This window comes from Mytilus trossulus, chromosome 14, assembly GCF_036588685.1.
Source record: "Mytilus trossulus isolate FHL-02 chromosome 14, PNRI_Mtr1.1.1.hap1, whole genome shotgun sequence".
In the NCBI taxonomy this organism is placed as follows: Eukaryota; Metazoa; Mollusca; class Bivalvia; order Mytilida; family Mytilidae; genus Mytilus; species Mytilus trossulus.
In genome coordinates, this window is record NC_086386.1 from 41,516,190 (window position 1) to 41,541,146 (window position 24,957).

Sequence of the window (24,957 nt, forward strand, 5' to 3'; positions counted from 1 at the left end):
TTGCGTCTCCCCATCTCATCAATCTCAATAAGATTTGTTGGGGGTTTTCAACACTATAAAAACAAAATGAATGATGTGAGGGAAGGTCACTCTGTTCAACCCCATAGGGCTTGAAGCCGTCTTCCCCCAAAAACGAGTTTTAAACGTACTGTACACCGAAAGTAGTAAGTCGTTGACCCATCTATCAGTTAGATCAACATCGTAGATAGCGGATAAAGAGGAGCAGACCCAGGACGTCCTTCCAGTTGTAATGATTGAGACGTGAACAATTGTATCCGATCGATTGATGAATGCAAATTCCCCCGGTTACCTAGGGTAGCTAGCTATTAACTGAGGTTCTACATCAGCGGACCTTTTATCCACCTGCTCATTAATTTACTGGAAATTTTAAAGCTACGAGTTGACAAAATTGTTACCTAGGTAGTTTTGATACAAGTTTTTGACACTATTTGATTTTGCAGCTTCTATTTACATCTGTTTGCTAGTAGATATTGGAAAGTCAGGGGTAAAACAGAAATAATAAATCTAAATGAAGAAAAAAAATATAAATCAAGAAATTAAGAGATTAAAGAAGGAGAGGAGCCTTTTCGTAGGTCATACGTCAATCGTGACTGTACATGCATGCCCAAATCGTTTCTTTCATTCCATGAAATTTTATGGTTAACTGGGTGTAGGTTATTTTTTTACAAGAAAGCTTTCAATTTTACCTAATTATAGCGTGTACCAGTACGACAAAATTATTAAAACTGTTGATTGTTGTGTATTTGTTTCTTCACGTGTTTGTTTTTCTCACTTGTTGGTTTGAAAGATTTGAATATTCTTGATTGATTTGACGTAGAACATGGTTATAAAAGTGGTGCAGTTTCTGTGATCTAATTGTCCGCTATGCAGAAGAAAAGGACAGTTTCCAGAAATTTTAAAAAGGGGAGTCTCAACCACGAACAAAGGAGGGGGTCTAACTATATGCCTCTTTTCAAATGCATTGATCGTCCAAAAAGGGTTTTCAACCCCCGGAACCCTTCATCTAAATCCGCACCTGATTCTCTACTTTTAAGTTTGTGTTTGTCATGTGTGTGATGGGATTATGTCAACCGACATAGAAACACAAAATCATTTTATTTAAAATAAATCAACTATGAATAAATAAAACAACTTGAAGTATTTCCATCGTTTAAATGATATCCTTTAGACACGTTTTCATTTTAAACAATTAAGTACATGTATGAATGTCAAATTGTCCAAGTTATTTTATTCAAATTAATCTAAAGAGAAATAACACAGACAATACAATAAATACAAATACTATAATACATGTAACAAACGGTAATTTGGACAAATTAGGCACATATTTTCCGTTTTTAGTCCTACGATGAGTAAAGTCCTGGTCTGTTCGTTCTGCAGTCAAAACCTTAAAGAGAGTAAAGAACTTCATAGTTCATGTAAACATTTTATGAAGAAAATAAAGAGAGTGTAGCTTCCAACATTATTATCAGATAATTAACTTTTAAAAATGATATACTTAGTTACAGATTTTTTGAAATTTTAAAATCAAATAAGGACAGAACAATTATAGTAATGACCGTTGCCATCTATACATGTATGTTTTTTGGTGGTTGTCGTGTGTTTATGTGTTGCATATTTGTTTTTCATTTGTTTTTGTCGAGTCTTTGACTTTAGTCAAAAAAGCAAGACTACGCGATCCTACATTCCATCGTCGTCGGCGTCCACAAATGTTCACTCTGTGGTTAAAGTTTTTGAAATTTTAATAACTTTCTTAAAGTATATTGGATTTCTACCAAACTTGGACAGTAGCTTGTGTATGATCATAAGATAAATAAATGTCCAGAAGCAAATTTTTAAAATAAAATTCCCTTTTCCGTAATGTACTAATAAATGAAATTAGTTTTTTTTTCTGCGGGGAAACATTACATAGTGAATGTTTAAAGTTTTCAGTATTTTAATAACTTTCTTAAACTATCCTGGGTTTGTATCAAACTTGGACAGAAGCTTATTTATGATCATAAGATAGTATCCAGAAGTAAATTTTGTAAAAAGATAACTCCATATGTTCTATATTTTACTTTTAAATGGTCTTAGATTTTCTTTCAGTTGGCCTTACATACAGTCTGCAGTTAAAATTTTCAAAACATTTATAAGATTCATTAACAATCCTAGATTTTTTACCAAACTTTGACAGAAGCTTCTTACAATCATAAGATAGTATCAAGAGGAATATTTTTATTGTTTTTTTCCTCATTTTTGTTGAGCCTGCGAATTACAGCAAAAGTAAGCGAACCCTTACAATTTTTTTATATATATAAGGCCGTTAGTTTTCTCGTTTGAATTGCTTTACATTGTCATTTCGGGGCCTTTTATAGCTGACTATGCAGTACGGGCTTTAATCACTGTTGAAGGCCGAACAGTTACCTATATTTGTTGTTTTCGGTGTCATTTTGGTCTCTTGTTGAGAGTTGTCTCATTGGCAATCATATCACATCTTCTTTTTTATGTATAGTTTTCATGCACAACTAATTACGTCAACTTCCAATGCGATGGTCGAGTACCTTCACCTCACTACCAGTGCAGAAATCTATACGACCGGTTGTTAAAAGGCAGTTTCTTTTGTAAGTGATGCATATATGAAGTTATAAATAAGCATGATAAAAAGGATGGTGTTATCTTTTGAGTGACAAGCATTAACAAAAATGTTTTATATATATGTTCCAGACCATACGAGTAGTTGGACCGTACGCGTACGACCCGGACCGTATACGTATACTCGTACGGTCAGACCATATATACGCGTACGGTCGGACCGTGTGAGTATACGCGTACGGTCCAGTACCATCTGACCATACATATTATTTGATCATATGGGTTAAATTGAAAAAATCTTTATTTTTAGTTTTACAAATTGTTATTGATAATTTATTACAATTAGATAGATAAAATGAACAAACGAACAATTGAAAATAGGTATTTGTTTAATTGTTTTAGTTTATTAGAGAAAACGCAGCCGCAGAGGACTGCGCAACAGGAGCATATTTATATACACAATATTAATTACGACATAGTTCATAATACAAACAGAATACAATTTTAAATTATACATCTTCAGAAATAAGTTTGTGTTTATTACAGTTTTAAATTAGACAAGCATCTTTTCTACCTTTTGAATAAAAATTGACAACTTAGACAGCACATTACTATTACTATATTTAAGCATGCCAAGTACTTTTTTTTTCATTTGGATATTTTAAATAATATGGAGGTATGAACTTCCCCCTTAAATCCTTAACTTCACACAATTGGTACATTTACATATATAGTGGTATACATCTCCAAGACCAGCTTTACAGAGTGGACAAATCCTATCATTTCGTGGTACATTTCTCCATCTTCCTGTTTCGATGGGAAACTTTGTATTACATACCTTTAATTTACATATGTTTACTTTATGACCCCGTCTAAATTTTAACAGATATGTTTCAAAGCAAAACTCTTCTTTAAAGTGCAGATAAAACTCCCCCTTGATGAATTGTTTATATCTGAGAACCATTTTTGAATAAACTGGTCCTGGAGACGCTGCCTTACATTAATTTTAATATAATTATAATCAACTTGCTCTGGAAAATTATATAGTTCGCAAAAGCCACAATCTTTAAACACAGATTTTACATAGTTAAACCACTTAAAATAACAACCTTCATGCTCATGCATGTACCAAAGTAACTTATAAAGTTTACCCGATAGGTTTTTATCATTTGTTGCTAGCTTGTGCCAAAAAACATACCATTTTTAACTTGATCTGCAGTTCAAGTGGAAATCTTCCAAGTTCCCCATATACCATAAAATTTGGCGTAGATGATCGCACACCCGAACTGCGCTTACAAAACTGTAGATGTAACTTTTCAGTATTATTTTTATTTTCAAACCCCAATATTTCCGAGGAATGGGTCAAAATAGGAACCACCAACGCATCAAATAATTTTAGCTGTAGATCAATCGGAAGTGAGATATTTTGTATCTTCTTGTAAAGAGCATAACGTGCTTTTGAGCTTGGTCTACCAATTTTTTACGAGCTAGAAAGAAATTTCCGTTGTAATTAAACAGCAGACCAAGATAAACATATGAATCTTTAATTTCAATAATTTCATTACATAGTTTAAAAGTAACCTTCTTATTATACCTTATACCTGCAGGGCCCGTATGCATAAAGCTACTTAAGTTAAGATTTTACTTAGTTAACATTAAGTTAAGGAAACTCCGCCCTTTTTATCTAAGTGGTATGCATAAAAAATCTTAAGCTAAGGCCGTGTTCACATTGACCTAAACTCGGTGTTGTGTTAGTGTAACTCACACAATAACTAAACATAATTAAAAACCAATTGTTCAGAGAACAATTGAAGGTCTTTCCACCAAAACAATGTATTTTAATATGAAAGGTGTAAAAATAGGTTTAAAATGTCATTTCAATCGTCAAATGATAGCTTATTGTACGCTGATTCCAAACATATATGGTTTCTAAACAATATTTTTTTAGATAAGGGAGATAATTTCTTACTTCCGGTTTGAAAAACTCTATTTCCGATAATATTTGCCTATTTACTTGACACTGATTCCAAAAATATCTTGTTCTATATACTTTTATATAATAAAGTACAATGAATAGCTATTTACGGTTTACACAAGGTCACTTCCGGTTGTGTTTTCAAGGTTAAATGGTTTGATACCGTTTGTCAAAAGTCTCATGACTTTATTATGTATAAAAAAAAAAGAAGTAAAATCACAAAAATACTGAACTCAGAGGAAAATCAATTTGGAAAGTCAATAATCACATGGCAAAATCAAAAAACAAAACGCACCAAAAACGAATGGACAATCTGTCATATTCCTGACTTGGTACACATGATGTATACACATGAGGTAAAAGCAAAGGTCAAAATCTAGAACGTCAAATTAAGCTATGACCTTGAGATCAATTTCAAGGTCATTAACCAAGAACCTCAAATCAAAAGACCATAGATCTTAATTATGTTTAGTTAATGAGTTATATCACCATACGCGTATTTTTAAATACCAAAGGGGAGAAAACTCCCTTTTACATTCAACGTACCCTTGCAATCAAAGTTTACGTGTTACGACATGTCGCAACAAACACTTTAGAAAAAATAATTTGTCGATATCTTATACATTTTCTGGAAATGAGTGGAAATAACTCTCATATGGAGCGTTCATATCGCTTTGGTCAAAATAGGACAAATCATGCGAAGAATATAACGAGCAATTTTGTAAAATAAATTTGTCAAAATATTTTACGGTTGCGAAGGAGTTGCGCTCACAAGGAAAACAGTGTTTGGGGAGATAACTCCTACAAAGAAAAGTTTTCGGTTACGCAGGGTAAATTTCAAAAGCGCATCAATTGTTCGATATCATATACCACATATCTAAGCGACATATTGCGAAACAAATGTTTATCGCAAGAACAAAATTAGGCGGAAGAAAAAATAAAAAAAAAAATAATCAGAAGAAAAACAATAGGTCTTTCCACAGAAAAGTGGAAAGACCTAATAATTTGTCGATATCTTATACGTTTTCTGGAAATGAGTGGAAATGAGCCATATTCAAAAATTAGAATATGACCTTGACCTTTGACCTTGACCTAATTTTCATTTTTTTGGACCAAGGACCTCAAATCAAAAGATCCTAGGTCTCTATCAATTATGGTTTACCAGTTAGAAATGCAATTCACTTATATCAAATGAAAAAGGGGAAATAACTCTCATATGGAGCGTTCATATCACTTAGGTCAAAATAGGACAAATCATGCGAAGAATATAACGAGCAATTTTGTAAAATAAATTTGTCATAATATTTTACGGTTGGGAAGGAGTTGTGCTCACAAGGAAAACAGTGTTTGGGGAGATAACTCCTACAAAGAAAAGTTTTCGGTTACGCAGGGTAAATTTCAAAAGCGCATCAATTGTTCGATATCATATACTAAATATCTAAGCGACATATTGCGAAACAAATGTTTATCGCAAGAACAAAATTAGGCGAAAGAAAAAAAAAAAAAAAAATAATCAGAAGAAAAACAATAGGTCTTTACACAGAAAAGTGGAAAGACCTAATTATAAACCAATTGTTCAAAGAACAATTGTGGGTCTTTCCACCAATAAGTATCTATTTTGATATGAAAATATTAAAATTTAGTTGAAAATGTCAGTTCCTATGGCTTAATGATGTATAAATATGAATTTCCAGCAAAGGTCAAAATCTAGAACGTCCAATTAACCTATGAACTTGACCTCAATTTTAAGGTCATAAACCAAGGATTCCATATCAAAAGACCCTAGGTCTGTATTATGTATGGTTCATGAGTAATATCCCTTTACGCATAATTCTAAATATAAAAGGGGCAAAAACTCCCATTTATTGTCTACGCACCCTTCCAATCAAAATTTTTAAGTTACAACATGTCGCAACTAACAATTTAGTAAAAAAAAATTATCGAAATCTTATAAAGTTAATGAAAAAGAGTGAAAATAAGCCAAAATCAAAATTTAGAATTTGACCTTGACCTAATTTTTATTTTTTTGGACCAAGGACCTCAAATCAAAAGATCCTAGGTCTCTAGCACTTATGGTTTACAAGATAAAAATGCATATCACTTATAACAAATGCATAAGGGGAAATAACTCTCATATGGAGCGTTCATATCGCTTCGGTCAAAAAAAGACAAATCATGCGAAGGATATAATGAGCAATTTTGTAAAATAAATTTGTCATAATATTTTACGGTTGAGAAGGAGTTGCGCTCACAAGGAAAAAAGTGTTTGGGGAGATAACTTCTACAAAGAAAAGTATTCGTTTACGCAGGGTAAATTTCAAAAGCGCATAAACTGTTCGATATCATATACCAAATATCTAAGCGACATATTGCGAAACAAATGTTTATCGCAAGAACAAAATAAGGCGGAAGAAAAAAAAAATAATCAGAAGAAAAACAATAGGTCTTTCCACAGAAAAGTGGAAAGACCTAATAATCAGAAGAAAAACAATAGGTCGTTCAACAGAAAAGTGGAAAGACCTAATTACGTTCCCATTGATAAAACTCAATGTTTACATGTAGTTTAAATCATGTTTTGTCTACATGCAGTCGATAGTCGATGTAGGCCTTGTGTAGGTTCAGTGTACACAAAACTAGACATTCCGAACTGTAATTTGTCCATTTATATGTAAAAAAGAAACGATTTTTATATAAGATTGATACTTATAACATTTATTAATTAAGTTCTTTACAGAAATATTTGTCTTAACTTGATATATTTATTTGTTATAAAAACTCTTTACGTAGCCTTATTAACTCATCCATCATCATTGCCGAACACATCATTCCTTAGAAAAAGTTTTTCCGAATCGACTGGACGTACACACTGACAGAAATATTTGCCACTGGTCTTTACTCAAACAACGATTCACTCATAAATGCATTACTGAAAAAGGGTGAAGTTAATTGTTTGTTTGTATAGAATCTCAGATCCGTTAAAATACAATTAGACAGCAACCATTTGATTTTCGGGGTGGGGGTGGGTGGGGGTCTATGGATTTTTTTAGAAAAAAAAGTTTGTTTCCAGTTTTTGGTGAATAAAATAATTTGTTTTTGTCCCTGAGAAAAAAAATGTTTGTTTCACCCTCAACTGCCACTATATGTAATGCTAAAATTGAGAGAAAAAATTGTGTTCGACTTGTCGCCAAAAAAATAGATTGTCTTTCGTCAAAGGCCAAAAAAAGGGAGGAGAGTCTGAGTCCGATTTTTTTCTCGCGCGAAAATTAATATTCAATTTTTTTCGATGGTACCAATTCAATATTTAGCACTAAAATGTATGGGGAAACTTTAGATTCAGACTATTTTTTCATTATAATCATCTGTATAACCCGATTTTTTTCAATCAAATTGTGGAAAAATCCATCCCCCCCTTTTTTTTTAAAGTCAAATGGTCGTTCCCTTACTGCTAGAAAAGTTGTTCGAAAATTTGAGTTCGGTTCTACTGTTACGGCAGTCAGAAGTCCCCACTGCTACACCCCATGGAATTCGAAGTTTATATAAGATTATATAAGGTACTAATGATACCCTAAGCGTATAAAATATTTTTTTTATATTTCCTTTTATTTTTAATGAGATAATTTGCGGTTTCGAAAATATTGCTAAGTACGTTAAGATGTTGAGAATATAATATACTTACTGTTGTAATTTGTTTTAGTAAAGATTGTAGGACGTTTGAAAAATGCCCTAGTTTGTATATTGATTCCTGGAAAAATTTCTACCCTCCCCCTTTCTTTTGTTGTAAAAAGAAAGTGATTAAAATGTAAATTTCACATCACAATAGAAGTTTTTCAAACCATAAGCAAATGTAAGCAATGGGTCTGGAAAGGGAGATGGCAGTGCACAATAAGCTGAACTATTAGTAAACATTTTATTGAAAAAAGTGTTCTGTAAAATGATTTGCTTACAATGCTACCCTTAGACTTGTGCTACGCTACTGAAACCTTGATCATGTTTTGTTAGAGTTTAACACATATTGTTGTATCCATAAAATATTACACCCATTAAAAGATGATTATAAAGTCTAAGTAGAGGAAAGTCAAATTACGGAAATATTTTTCTTCCAATGCTCATCCGTCAAAACATCAACCTTAAAAACCGTGGTCTTATACATCATTATACTTTGTTATTTTAAAGAGTCATTCTCTGTAAAAACCAAAGATATTCAAGGGACTGTTTACACCAATGTCACAGATTTTCGATATCTTTTCAATATTAAGCCCATATGATGCCCTGATAACAAAAATACCTTTCATTTTTGTTTTTGGGGTTTCTGTTGCTATGGTTACAGGTCCCATATATATAAGCCCAGAAACAGAGTAGCAAAATCTCAAAATGCATCATTTTTCAACTTTCATTATTTTTAACAAATATACATTTTTAGCCTAAATCATAGGTATACTGAACAAGTAAAGGTCTGAAATAACACATTAAAGTAAACAGACATTGTCTTGAACCAATTCAAAACCTTAAAACTTGTATCTGAAAAGTGCTGATTTTGCATTTTTTCAAACTGCTGAAAAAGGCATTTTTTAGTGAATTTCAAATGATTTTATTTTTTATCCCAACGTCAGATATATTTGTTATGCCCCCAAAATGATCTTCATATATCACTCTTTCACCAAGAAAAAAATTGGCTGTGTGTTTTTTGTTGTTTAAAAAAAAAAATTGTTCAAAATTTTCTGAAATTTGGCAAAACTTGAAATTGCATTGTGCAGATTAAAAGAAAGTATAAGTGGTTATATTCGTCAATTTCAAAATTTTTCTTATTTAGCTTTGTAAAACCATACTGATAAGGAATTGTTTTGATACACAACTTATATTATTCAAAATAAATATCAATAACAGTTGATTTGGAAACACATTACAAAGAACATTGCAGTTGGCTTCAGACCACAATTAATTCCCTTTTTCCATGGCCTTTGAATATAGTTCCCAATTATTATATGGGGTATTTCTTTCTAAGTATTCTGGCTACTATTTTCTTTGAAATGTTTAATATTTAATTGGTCCTATCAGTTGCATATATATATTGAAAAAGTAAAACATTTGAAAAAAACAAATTGTTTAAAGTGAAAGTAGTGATTTGGTCACAATGAAAGTAAGGTAAAATTCACAATGGAAAATCCCTTATCAAATGGCAAAATCAAAAGCTAAAACATGTCAAAAGAATGAATAACAGCTCTCATATTCCTGAGTTGGTACAGACCTTTTTTTAATGTAGAAAATGGTGGATTATACCTGGTTTATAGCTAGTTAAACCACTCACTTGTATAACAGTTGGATACATTTCTAGAGGTTACAGGTAAAACATGCAATTTGAGATGCGACTATGACAAAATAATTGACATTAACAAAAGAGATTAACAGAAAACTTGAAATCAGTTTTATTTTGCAGCTAGATGTCACATAATATTTATTCTCAGATATGTCTGGAAGCATCTGATAAACTTGATTATACAACATGGTATGTGTCGAGAATGACAGTATTTTTTTGTGGTGCTAAGATTCAGCCTTTTTCAATGAATCAACAAAAGAACAAAATGAACCTTTTGGTAATGCTTGAGGTTTCTGTTCCTGGTTATTAGAACTCAATTACATTGTCAGTGAATGAAGGACATCTTCTGTATTTTGTGGAAAAACAGTTGTAATAATGTTCTTCATTATTTCAAGTAATCTATTACAATAAACAGATTTGGAACTTTTAGAATATATATTCTTGGAACTCATTTCTTCTTCTGAAAAACACCTCATTCTAACTGCTTGTAAAACTCATTAACATGGTGAAATTCATAATCTGGAAACTGCTGGATTATTTCTAAATAAAAGAAAGTATTTTATTTTAAAAACTTAATCAAATATTAGATATAAGCAATTTTTACTAGTTTAAATAATTTTTTCCTAATGATTGATGCTTACACAAAATTCAAAAGATAGTTTTGTGTCTTTCATGATTAACTTTTGATTGCATTATTTATGCACTTTTTATACATCATTTACAGGACTATTATGGCATACTGTTGTCCGTTTGTCTATCGGTCATCAACATGTCAGACATGAACTCAATAGACTGCTGCCCCATGAGTGTATGATACGCCCTTTGTCTTAAGTGTAAGTTTTATGCAATAATCATCAACACTTTCTGAGATACAGCGCGACAGGTGCAAAATAACCCTTTTATACCAGAAAACTCAATAACTCTAAAATATAAACATTTTGAATCATCACCAAAAAGTAAACAGATCTGTAGATTAACATAACTAAGAAGTTTGTACAGTTTTAAGCAATCATCATAAATCATTTTTGAGATACGGTGGGACATGTGAAAAAAAATACACCCCTTTTTTAGTTACAAAGTCCTGTAACTCAAAAAGGTTTAATCTTATTTTTACCAAAACGTATACAGATCATTTTGACCATTATAAGTAACAACTACATTATGTTTCATGAAATTTGGAAAAGTCCTTCTAATGTTATGGTGCGATATGTTTACGCTGGACAGATAGACGGAGGACATTTGTATACCATAATAGGTCTTGGGCATATAATTTCTTTTTAACCAATTTGCATAGCCAGAACCAGGCTTAATACAGCTCTGAATTGGGATTGTGATTAAACATTTGACAATTAAGCTAAAATGGTTCAATATCCAAACTCTAAATAGATTCAACATGTCAAAGAACCCCAAGATTTCAATTTTTGTTGAAATCAAAGAAAGTTAAATTTTGAAACTTGATGTGGACCAACTTGAAAACTGGGCCCATAATAAAAAATCTAAACACATGTTTAGATTCAGCATATATAAGAACCCCAAGAATTCAATATTTGTTAAAATCAAACTAAGTTTAATTTTGGACCCTTTGGAACTTAATGTAGACCAATTTGAAAATGGGACCCAAAATCAAAAATCTAAATACACAGTTTGATTGAGCATATCAAAGAACCCCAGGAATTCAATGGGTTGATGAAATTAAAGAGTTTTGGAACCTTTAAACCTCAATATGGACAAATTTGATAACAGGGCCCAAAAATCACAATACATGGTTAAATTCAGCATGAACCCCTTACATTATTTTTTTGTAAAAATCCAACAAAGTCTAATTTTGGACCCTTTGGACCTTAATGTAGACCTATTTTAAAACGGGACCCAAAATTAAAAATTAAATATACAGTTAAATTGGGCTTATCAATTAATCTCAAGAATTAAATTTTTCATAAAATCAAACTAAGTTTAATTTTAGACCCTTGGTACCTTATTAGTGTAGATCAATTTGAAAACAGGACCCACAATTAAAAATCTAAATAGACAGTTAGATTTGACATATCAAAGAACCCCAATAATTCAATTTTTGATAAAATCAAACAAAGTTAAATTTTGGACCCTCAATGGACCCATTTAAAAAAAGGGACCCAAAATCCCTAAACTTAATACATGTTTAGATTCAGCACATGAAAGAAGCCCCGAAATACAAGAATAAAATCGCATTGAAATGGGTAAAAAGATAAGCAATTTATAAAAAGTTATAGAAAAGTAATGTTTCTGAGTCATGTTTCTCCCTATTGCATAGATATTTCTAATTAAAAGAAAAATTTGGCTCTAATTTTGGCCAATTGATGTTAAAATCACTTGTAAGCATTAACATTTTGGTATTAAGTTTATATTCCCAAATGTTTTTGACTGGAACTGGACAACAGATTGTTTATTAGATAAATACCCCCCCCCCCCCCCTTTGCCAAAAAAAAGGGCGATTCTATATATAGCTAGTTTGAAGGGGTTTAGTAAAACGTTTAAACACAATTTTAAAATATTGATTGAGAAACTGTTGTTGTTGATTTACAAGGCAAAACACTTTTTAATCTGTCTGTCTAAATAATACCTGTGATAAAAATTCCATGCTACTTCATTCACTTAAATTCTTGCCTGTGTTACATCACTCTGAAAAATATAAGGTTTCTGATGACATCATGTTGAATTGCTATTTCCCCTGGTTAATTCTAAGGAATATGTCAAATAAATCTGGCTTTGAAAAGAAAAATGAGGAACATTTGTAACTTACTACAATATAACTCAGTTATGGGCACATAAAATATTGACTCTGACATTTTTGAGTGATCATAGCTGACCTATACTGTTTACGTCTATGTTCTTTGATCTCTAGTAGAGATAATTTTCATTGGCAATAATTCAGCAAAAATATATTTTTATTTTTGCCAGTAATAGTTTCTAGGGGTTCAATTCTATGCAATCACTTTATGATTATTTTTTATATAACATTTGCTTTCTGTACACCTTTTCATTAACAGTCTGCATTGATAAAATTTCTTTAAAGAATAAAATTCAGAAAGGAAGATTTATAACAATGATTACACAACCTCAGGAATAATGGATGTCAGCACTTCTGATTGTGACAAATTTTACCTTTTAACTGATGAGTTATGGAACTTTGTTAATTGGAAAATATCGCTTATGTTAGATGTCTTGTTACTTGTGTTTTATATTTGTATATTGGCTGTCTTATATTGTTTATATACTCTGTATGTACTGTATATGAATTCCAAGTAGTGAGACTATGATAAAATATTGAATCTGAATCTGTCTTGATGTAAGTTAGCATTGCTCAACAATTGCATAAAATACAAAGTTGATTATAGTTCTTAGTATAAATAGAATCTTCTTTAAAGAATAATAATTATTTACACAACAATTAAATTGATTCAGCTTATTTAAATGGAGAATAAAAATAAGAATCAGCAATATAAACAGCAAATAAGGTTTGTAATTTTTGTTAAAATGATTATTTTTTCATAGACAAAAAAATTTATTATGATACAGTTAAGTATAATTTTTTAAATAAATTTAAATAGGTGCAATTTGTGAAAAGGACAAGACTCTCTAATATATATTTTTCTAGCCTACCTGTCTCTATCCGTGTTTGTGAAGACTTTGTATGACAAATATGTACCTGTATATCATAGTATTATTGCTAAACACATGCTGAACCTTTGGTGAAGAAACAAGGATTACTTTTAAACAATATATTATTATTACCTCATTTCACCTTCAAGTACTGCATCATTGACATCTATTCTTATTTTCTACAGAAACAAAGTACAACATGCTGGAAAAAATGATAGCAATTATTTATAAAACTACAGTTAAACATTGAAACAAGTTCTGTGTTAATCTATACATGTATTGCTGTTCAAGATTTATTACAGCTAATTTCCTAATGCTTACAAAGTAAAACTTTGATTTTCTTGCTTGCTTTGTTTGTATAATTGTTTATACAAGCTTTATAAATAAGAATGACATCTTTAAACAATTTATATTGGCATAGTTAAACCTGTATATCATATTTGAATTTAATTGGGTGTTATCCTTATGAGTGTACAATACAAACAAAGCAAGCAGGCTAACCAAAATTTTATTCTACATGCATTAAGAAATTTAAATTAGCTGTAATATTGCATACCAATTATTCATATGTTAAAGTGAAAGGTAATAAACCATACACAGATTTTATTTGCAACAGAGTACTCATCTGTTTTCTATCATTATACAATTTTTTTTTTCAATATATTTTTTTGGGAAGCCGGTTATTTACAGTTTCAAACCATTGTTAAAAGATACTCATTATTTAGGATGTTTTAAAAACCTGATCAAATCTCAGAGATGGGGAGGAGGGATATAGAATTCACATCTAATCTTGGGGGAGGGGGTGGGGAGCTTGATATTGAATGCAAATCAAATATTTATATTCACAACAATGGTGTTATGAAAATAGGAGTTTTAAAGTTTTGACAATTTTACAGCTAAAGTACTGTTTTGAAATCAATAACAAATAATTCATAAATTGTAAAAATAATAGATTAAACCATGAACACATCATTTAAGAAGCTTAATAGGGTTTACCAAACAAAGAATAATTAATATAAGCAAATGATTGAATTAAAAAATAAATATGAACATTATAATTGGAGATACATTTTGTAAATAAGCACACCGTCATAATTGATCATAATTAAAATAGAGAATAATGGGATTCAAAAGTAAGAAGAATAACTGTGGAAAACAAAATAAGGTAATACAATCAGAGGCGGATTTAGGGGAAGCCCAGGGGGCTGCCCCCCCCCCTTTTTAGGAAAAAAAATAGTTGCTTGTCTAGGAAATCACTGAAGCTTGACTGAAGCCGGCCCCACTCTTAGGTCAGTCAGTGGGCCCCACTCTGGATCTGCCACTGACAATATAGATTATAAATCTCAGAATGAAGGACAAACATTAAAAAGAAATCAAATTACTACAGAAATCTACATTTTGATTATAAAATCATTTTCCTTAGAATTGTACAGAATAAGTATTTGTTTTAGAAAATGTGTAAAAAGTAAATAATACATAAAAATTAGAGAACCCCAATTCTTACACTCATGAAAGTCATGAAAGGAGGTACATTGTAAATTATATATCTGTTTTGAAACTAAATAAATGTTTGCATTGTCTTAGTAATTGAGAATGTTTAACAAATAATCAACGATGAATGATAATTATGAAAATCTAAATATTACATAAACTAATCCAAACTATAAAAGGGTGAAAGGAGGGGGGGGGGGGGGGGGGGGCTAGTTCTGTAAGGTAACGACTTGAGTCCAGAATCCTTGATGTGGTCAATATCTGTATGAAAACTGTTTGTTGGCATAACATGCGACGTGCATAATTTGAATTGTTTTTTTTCTTCTTCATTTAATTGAAATACAATATTGATGTGAAGATCTAGAGCTACTGATGGTTTAAGACCATTCTCAGAAAAAATAGCAAACATTTGGTACATGTATGTACTGCCTGTGTTTCACTGTTTCAGTGTTTGGCAAGAGGTTCATCAAATGAGTTTATCACAATCCACAAACTTTAGAGAGGAATTGCACTCCATAGTACTATCTACCTTGAAATATCTTATTTTTACCAACATTATAATGGTTTTATCAGTGTCTGCATTTCGTCTGCACTTTATTTTGGGCATTAATCCTTGTACTTCCTGTTGTTTCTTTATGTTTTCAATGAAGAAGAACAATAAAGGGGAGATAATTCATAGACACATAGTTGATTTTTTAAAGTTTTCAATCCACATTTTTTTTCTTAAATCAAAAAACACATCCCTGAATTTTTTTTAATTTTTAAATGGGGGGTTTATCTTTATGATTTTGACAATCTTTTCAAAAAACTATCTCGGAAATTTTTTCAAAGCTTCAATGAATTTTGGTGAAATCTGGTTTTCATTTAGATGTCAGAATCACCCCCTTCTCCAATAGAAAATAAGCATATGTACGCAATTGTCAGCCAAATATGTAATATATTTTTAAAAAGGCAAAGGTAACAGCTTTGAGATGTGATAAGTGTCTGCATCAATTACTGTCAGGATAACGGGAAAATAAGCATTGATATTTAGGATTTTTTTTAGAATTTTCATTGAAAAAAAAGCCCAAAATCAAAATGGCCGCCATTTCCATAGTAACAAAGCCCAAAATCAATTTTTAAAGTGTTAGTTGTTAAGTATATTAGTTACGTAGTATGTTAACAAAGAATGGTAAAAATCTGTGACATAGGTGTGAACACTAATTTTGGTCCTTACAGAGAATGGCTAAAAGTTCTATTGTTTTGCATCCTGTATCAATTTAACCCCAGCTCTTTAGAATAAAAGCATGCACTGATCAATAAATTTAAATAATCATAATAAACTTTTACATGGATGACTGAGTACATATTATGAGCTAGTATATATCATACGGTAATTAGAGAAAGGTTCCGATTTAAGTATTCCTTAGTTAAGTGAAGACTTAAGTAAGTTTATGCATACCACCTAAACATTTTACTTAACTAAGGAAATTCTTAGTGAAATCTAAGTTTAAGGAATACTAAAGTTAAGATGTTTTATGCATACGGCCCCTGCTGAATTCTATTTTGGTACTATCGCCCAAGGTGACACAATTCAAGTATCGTAATATTTTTAGTATTTTCATTTATGCAGTCCATGCATGTTCTTTAGCATTTGCATTTTTTGGTAAAGTTGCTAAATATTCTAAAACAACTTGATTGAACTCCATCTTTATGTTTACTTTCGATATCTTCGTTCATGATACAATTAATGTACAGTACTACTGATCGACATGCTTAATACAAGAAATTAATCTCATTCAATTAGCGTGAATTAAAAAAAAAAGTTAAAATATAAAGTTTTTGTTTCAATTACAATTGAACTTTTTTATATTAATTTGATAGTTAAGTTATGTTGATCTGCTATATGCATTTGTAACTTATAAACTTGACCAACTTGTTAATATTAGTCAGACCGTACGCGTACGGTCCGACCGTATGAGTATTTTGAAAACGTACGCATACGGTCCAGACCGTACGCATACGGTCCAGACCGTACGCGTACGGTCACAATACTCATACGGTCTGGAACAAATATAAAAAAAGGAGTTTTATATTGTTTGAAAATTTTTATCCATACATTTAAGAAATTAAATGGTATAGTTAATTTTCAATAAATACAACATGTAGGTTATTTCATGTTGAAACTGATTTTGCGCTATCAAAATTCCACTTCATCAAATCCATGAGCAATCAAGAGAAAAGGTTCCGTACGGTAACGACTTGGATGATTTTAGTTATGCTACAAAGCAATATAAGACAGGTTTGCAAATAGAAATATTTCAAGGATATAGTTAGCGCGTAGCCTATTCATTTAATTTCAGCTTTTAGGGATATAATCAACTTTTCAATAAATAGGATATGTATGAACAGTACTATCAAAGAGGGACGAAAGATACCAAAGAGACAGTCAAACTCATAAATCAAAAACAAACTGACAACGCCAGGGCTAAAAATGATAGAATCATATTCAAAACAGAGTGGTCCTGGCCATTGATTGACGACCTAAATTATCCCATTGACTGGGACAGATTAGGTGAACGTTTGTCGGTAACAATCACTGCTCACTATGTACTTTTTAAAGACACCGAATCTGCGGGGTCACCAAAGGTTCTCAACACCTAAATAAAGCAATTCGAAAACGAATCCGGTATAATACAGTGTGTTGATTTATATCAATAATATAAATCAAAACATAAAGGTTATTCCTGAATAATTTTTCGAATTATTTTATTATTAAAGGCGCTAAGAACCTTTGGTGACCCCACAGTTTAAATTCTATGATAAGTAAGAAGTGAGCAATGGTCGTTACAGACAAACGTTCACCTAATCTGTCACAGTCAATGGGATAATTTAGGTCGCCAATCAATGGCCAGGACCACACTGTTTTGAATATGATTCTAAAGACAAACAGACAAACAATATTACATATGACACAACATAGAAAAATAAAAAATAAACAACACGAACCCCACCAAAAAACTAGGGGTTATCTCAGGTGCTCCGGAAGGGTAGGCAGATCCTGCTCCACATGTGGCATCCGTCGTGTTGCTTATTTGATTACAAATCCGGTAAATAGTCTTATTCGGTAGGTCGCATTCATGAAAGGGAACGGGATTGTAGTTACGACGTAAGGAATATATCCGATATCATTTGTGAAACAGTTATTCCATAACGGTCAACCAACTCGTGATGGTGTCAACTTCGCCATTTGGAACTCTTGGTTTAATAGCTTCTGTGTGAGCAGCAACCCCCTACCATGAAAATAATGATAGGACATGAAAGCACGGGAATATCGTATCAATTGGGAGATATAAACCCCGTATGCAGGTGCTACAGGTGCTGCTGGAATGTTGCTACTTAGAAATGGAAAGTTCACAATTGGAAAGCTGAAATCATCTCTTTTGTCGTAAAGTTTTGTGTTGCAAAGAAATATTTGAATACGCTCAGTGACTCTAGGTACGGATCCAGAACGTTTCATATTTGACATAGCCAGAAATTAGTAGTGGTTTTGCTAATTAATATTCATAATATGTAAATGAGAATTGTACCACGTGATAGTAGTTTGAACTGGACTGGCTTGATTAGGCTTGATATCATTAAATCCTTAAAACACGGATATTATAAGTTGCCCGTCACAGAGTCCTTATTTACAATCACTTTGATATTTCCGTACAGTTGTCAGGCGGTCAAAATCAAAACAATGAACGTGAATTTAGTGAATTTTTCGTGCTTTCGTGAGTTAATTCTTCTTGAAATAGTGACATTTTAATTTTACGTGGGAACCTAGAGTTCAACGACTACACATACAAGGTTTGAACTTTCTTATTCTTTGGAAATTCAAGTTTCAAATTTTACCCAAGCAACCTGTTTAAATTGTAATGAACTTTACTTTCTTGTGTACAATTTGGAAATTGGCGTTCATTATCACTGAACTAGTATATATTTGTTTAGGGGCCAGCTGAAGGACGCCTCCGGGTGCGGGAATTTCTCGCTACATTGAAGACCTGTTGGTGACCTTAGACTGCTGTTGTTTTTTATTTGGTCGGGTTGTTGTCTCTTTGAAACATTCCCCATTTCCATTCTCAATTTTATTGTAAGCCAATTTTCAACACGAAGTTTGCAAATTTGACGTTTCAGCCATTTTAGCCTGTATTCTACATTGCAATGTTAAAAGCCTCTCGCTTCGATTTTTAAAATAGCTGAGGAACCTGTATTTTTGCAACAACAGTCATTATGTTTCGTTCAAATGGTGTATATTGTTGTGTATATTCATTTTCTGTCCCGGCAACCTGTCTATCAATTAGATTCAAATTAAAACAGACAGTTTTTAAAAATTCCCTATCCTTTTAGTGTAATTTGCGTGACCCGTATCCGATTTCTTTAGTATAATATTCAAATAAGGAAAGTGGCGTTGATTTCTGGATATGGGGTGGGGGTTCCTTCCAGTCATGCCTCAAAGAATCCGTATATAACCAACCAAATCATTCCCACGAAACGTGTAATCCGGGTCCCCTAGACGCCCTGGATCCGCCTATGGTCGCTGTAATGAATATAAATAAAGGCAACAGTAGTATACCGCTGCTCAAAACTCATTAATCCATGAACAAAAAACAAAATCGGGGTAACAAACTTAAACCGAGGGAAACGCATTAAATATAAGAGGAGAACAACGACACAACACTGAAACGCAACACACATAGAAACGGACCAAGCATCAGACAAAATCCCACGAGAATAACAAATTTAACATCAAAACCAAATACATGAATTTGGGATAGACAAGTACCGTGCCACGTCTTATCTTAATATCTCAAAAATAAGAGAAAACAAACGACACAACGTTAAAATGCAACACACACAGAAACGAACAATAATATAACAATGGCCATCTTCCTGACTTGTTACAGGACATTTTTAAAGGGGAATCAAAATGGTGGGTTGAACCTGGTTTTGTGGCATGCCAAACCTCGCACTTTAATGGCAGAGTTAAATATAACACTGGAATGACAACATAGCATTACAGGACTACAATACAAATAAATAGGAGAACATATTAGACAAAGAAACACATGATTAATAGATAACAAAAAGCATCAGGTTTAAAATTTAATACGCCAAAAAACACGCCTCGTCCACACAAGACTCACCAGTGACGCCCAGATATAAAAGATCGAAAGTGAAAAAAAAGTACAAAGTTGTACAGCACTAAAGATCAAAAGTTGAAAAAGGATGTGCCAAATACGGCGTTGTTTTTATGCTTGGGATAAGAACATCCTTATTATTTAGAACAATTAATGCTATTGCAAACAGTAAATTTTATCAAATGAATATGAAAAAGATATACATAATGAAACTGAAGTAATAACTAATTACAGAAAATTACAGAAAACTATACCCGAATACATAATGCTAAGACCAACACAGAATAGACACACCCGACTCCAGGCCCCAACGAAAATATATTTCAATATTCATTATATAAGACGTGTAATATCCGTAACTTGGAAGGTGTGCAAAACAACTCAACGTATCAATCTCACCTGTCTCATGAGCCGCAATACAGGTACATCTAAGGAAGGAATAATGGTATCTTCATATGTCATATTCGGATCTATATCCGGACAGTAATTCTTGATTCTTGCAAAACGATTCTTTAGAATTCCAAGCGCCCTCATGAATTCCCTTTCTCTCTTCAAAACTCTTTGATCTCTTGATTTATATTTGTCTGCTTGTGTGAGTACACCATATAACGTAATATCTACAAAAAGAAATTTAGATATCAAAACAAAAAAAAAATCGTTATTTCTATTGTGTTTTTGTTAATTTTTTAATATGCTACGTAACGAGATCTGATTAATCAATCCATCTCCAAAAGATTTCTACGGTTTGCTCGTTCGTTGAATTTTCACGGGGTGGGGGTGGGTCACAGGAATGTTAAACACCATCACATTCTTCAGGTACCTATCCCAAGACAGGAACTTGTAATCAAGTGATTGTTGTTGGTAGCTGTCTTTCATATAATGTGCATTAGTTTTTCGGTCATTGTTCGTTGTAATTTTCAGGTCATTGAGTGACCTGTAATGCTAACATCGATGTCATTTTAGACTTAATAGATAGTAACTGTTGGCAATCATGCCATTTCTTCTGGGTTTCTTTTTAAATAATTGTTATTTCAGACAAACATTTTAAGTGTTTTAAATTGTGTATAGAATGACTATGGTGAACGTACCCCTCTCTTTGTTTGTAATATCAGAGACAGCTTCAAACAAATATTCTGGTAATTGCTGGTCTAGATTTGCCGAACAAACAACAATAATTCTATTCACTCGGAGATACTCTTCCCTATTCAAAATAACTGAAAAATCTAGATATTTCCAAAAAGGATTCGAGAACTTGCTGTCTTGTCTTTTAAAAATACCAAAATAGTTTTCCCCAAAATACTTTTCTTTGACAGAATTAACACCATAGAGTTCTCCATAATTTCTAACTTCATTAAGTCCTTCGTCTTCTCCCAGCTTTCCGCAAAAAACAATACGTAAAAGTTCTTTATTCAAAGGAGTGTCCTCATCCTCAAAACCTGTCATATCAAGAAACGTTGGCAAAAGATATTCATCATTGTCTGTGTAGTAGTCTTTCTTTGTGAAACTGAAATACAAGGTTAAGTACATTTTGACAAATGTCAAAAAGGAAAAGATAAAATTGAGAATAGAAATGGGGAATGTGTCGAAGAGACAACAACCCGACAATAGAACAGACAACAGAATAAGGTCGCCTATACAGGTCTTCAATGTAGCGAGAATTTCCTGCACCTTCAGCTGGCCCCTTAACAAATAAATAAACTAGTTCAGTGATGATGAACGCCATATTAAACTCCAAATTGTACACAAGAAACTAAAACTATAAACGATAATTTGTTTCATAGAATGGAGAAGGTTATTTCTACCGAATAAGACAAAAGCTCCATGATAATTATTTTATATTGTGCCGTAAAACCCTGTTACATATCAGAAATGGGTTTTGGTCCAGCTAATGAATTCAATTTGCTACTTTTACATAATTATATACTTAATCAGGAGCCTGTTTGTAGTTTGCTTATTATCGCGTCTGTATTTCGTTGTTTTGTATAAAGATGTTGCTAATGACTTATATCTTTTTTATATCAATTTGAGGCCATCAACCTTACTTTAATGAGTCTCAACATTCAACGCCATGTTTATTGAAAAGTTTTCTCATTGGTAGGCATAGTTTACCAAATATTATATAATCATATCAGTTGCAGGATGATTCTATTATTATAAAATGCGGTTCCTTCAATCAATGGGTTATACCCCTACCACATAGTTCGCTGTACAAGGTTCCGAAATATCAATTGTATAAAAACAAACGAACGAGACAATTTACACCGTTATGTATGTTAAAAATAATGAACGAAAAACAGTGTACAAAAAAAAAAAAGGCAAACACTGAATAACATGCAGTCGTCTTACTGTATGCCAAGGCTTACAAGCATTTATTTGATAACTAAAATATATAACCTTTTCAGTCTTTTTGTTACTTGCTTATCTCTGCTACCGAATTCTCCATGTTTGGCGTTTTCAGTCCAACAGTCATGGCTGAAAGCAGCAAATATGGTATTAAGAAATGACGATTTTCCACATCCGGGAGGTCCAATGACTGCAATCACCAGTGGTTGTTTCCCTTGTCCTACCTTACCGGCTTTTCCCTTGCAGTTCCACAGCAATTCTTGTTTACGATCAAAATGCTTGTCTTTTCTGGGATCTGTTGCAACATATATCTGATTATCATCTGAATCACTATCAGAGGAGCTACGATTCCATAAATCATCCATCTACAGAAAAAGAACAAATTAAATATTGCTGTTATGATAAGATAATTTAATTTTGGATGTAACGCGTGTTCTGATTGGCTGGCGTTATTTTGTTATTAGTCCATAGACATAAGTTTGCCATTTGACTATGACGTCATCAACGTTTTTTCATGGTTTTCTACGGTTTGAAAGAAAATTAAAAAATAAAATTATAAGAAATGACTGTAATATTTTTTCTGTCTATTCGAAATAACATAAAAAAATATAGTTTACATGTGACTATCCCTAAAAATAAATAAATTTGTTAAAATATACGAATTATGTTCTAGTGTGTATTGAAATAAACTCCTGACATTGAAAAATCGTAAGTACAAGTTATTGATTCATTAATTATAAAACTACGGTGTATATATTTTCTTTAGTTCATGCATTTTATACGTCTTCTATATCTGATCATATCATAGAGAACATATTTACTAAGTTTCGCATTGGTTGGACTTCAACTCCATCAAAAACTACCTCGACAAAAACTTAAACCTGAAGCGGGACAGACGGACGGACAAACGAACAGACGGACGAACAGACTAGAAAACATTATGCCCATAAATGGAGCATAACAATTTATTGTTGAAATTGCAGACGTACAAAATGCATGAACTAAAGAAAATATATACACAGTAGTATTATAATAAATGAATCAATAACTTACGATTTTTCAATGACAGGAGTTTATTTCAATACACACTAGAACACACCCGCGAAATTGCGGGCATATACAGCTTACAGTAAGCTGTTGCAGGATGGTTTTTTTTGTAAAAGATATCATGACTGGAGAATTCCATGTAAGGTATCAAAAGCCCTCTCCCTTTTTACCAAAGTCCGTTATGTGTTTCCTTTCTGTTGAATTCAATCATTTTTTGTTTTTCTGGCCTTATACCACAATTTTTCTTTCCCTTTGCTACAATCAACAATGCATTTTTTGGTAAAAGTCAAATTAAATTGAAAATTTTCACCGCTTCAAACATGAAATAGACGAAACTGCTTATAGGCCATTATTTTTTTAATTAAATGTGCTTCTAGAACAATCCATCAGTGCTTTTCGTTTTGATCAGGTCTCCTCAGACCACCCCTCAAATGAGCCTTAGTCATTTATGCGAGATTCAAATCCTACCATTGGCATGTAAATAGGGCTGTCAAAAGGAAAAGCACTGGTGGATTGTTCTTGAAGCACATATGATTCAAATAATAATGGTCTATAAGCAGTTTCATTTATTTCATATTTGAAGCGGTGCAAATTTTCAATTTAATTTGACTTTTACCAATGACATAAGAAAGACCAGCTTAGTCATGCTGCAGTGATTCCTTATATTCTGATAATTTTCTTGTTCGATTTGTGTGAACTTGATACATTGTACTAATGCGTGTGGGGGCAAGTTTTTTTCCCCTCTCAAAGTAAATAATGCCGTATGGTGGTCTACATTTACTTGAATCATCGTAATTTGATTTCTGGTGAATACTTGTTTCCTTAACAATGTCCCTCCCGATGTATCAAAATCAAACACGTTCATGAAAAAATATTTTCAAATCCGGATTCGTCTCGCCATTTATCATGTTTATGTCAATGTGAAATATTAACATATCGTTGGAGTAGATCTAGAATAAATACAATTTGTTAGGACAAGAAGATGTAAATTACATTTCTCCTCAAATAAAACAACTGGCTTCGAATGCGACTTATTTTTTCGCCAGTTAAATTAAAAAAAAAGTGAGCAGAAAAGAGGGACGAAAGATACCAAAGTGACAGTCAAACTCATAAATATAAAACAAACTGACAACGTCATGAGTAAAAATGAAACAGACAAACAGACAAACAATAGTACACAAGACACAACATAGAAAACTAAAGAATAAACAACACGAACCCAACTTAAAACTAAGGGTGATCTCAGAAGGGTAAGCAGATCCTGCTCCACATGTGACACCCGTAGGTGCTGCTGAAATGTTGCTTCTTTAAAATGGAAAGTTCACAATTGGAATGCTGATATCATCTCTTTTGTCGTAAAGTGTTTTTTTTTCAATCGACCCTAATTGAAT

The 24,957-nt window shown here is 32.2% G+C and overlaps 1 protein-coding gene across 1 annotated transcript; it reads right to left on the minus strand.

Annotated features, from left to right (window-relative positions):
• Positions 1–1,242: 1,242 nt before the first annotated feature.
• On the minus strand, positions 1,243–22,884 carry LOC134697770 (uncharacterized). The gene is made up of 4 exons (XM_063560058.1): positions 22,571–22,884; positions 21,265–21,680; positions 20,576–20,793; positions 1,243–1,408 (listed from the first exon to the last, which is right to left on the minus strand). The coding sequence occupies exons 1-4, from the start codon at positions 22,882–22,884 to the stop codon at positions 1,253–1,255; spliced, it is 1,104 nt and encodes a 367-aa protein (XP_063416128.1). The 3' UTR covers positions 1,243–1,252.
• Between the last annotated feature and the right edge of the window lie 2,073 nt (positions 22,885–24,957).

Bases quoted from the DNA above. Each gene is read 5' to 3' on its own strand.
- LOC134697770 (XM_063560058.1), bottom strand. From the start codon at position 22,884: ATGGATGATTTATGGAATCGTAGCTCCTCTGATAGTGATTCAGATGAT. The intron at 21,681-22,570 runs GTTATATATTTT...CTTGTATTTCAG, and splicing joins GTAACAAAAAGACTGAAAAG to TTTCACAAAGAAAGACTACT. The intron at 20,794-21,264 runs GTACGTTCACCA...TTCTTTTTGTAG, and splicing joins TATTACAAACAAAGAGAGGG to ATATTACGTTATATGGTGTA.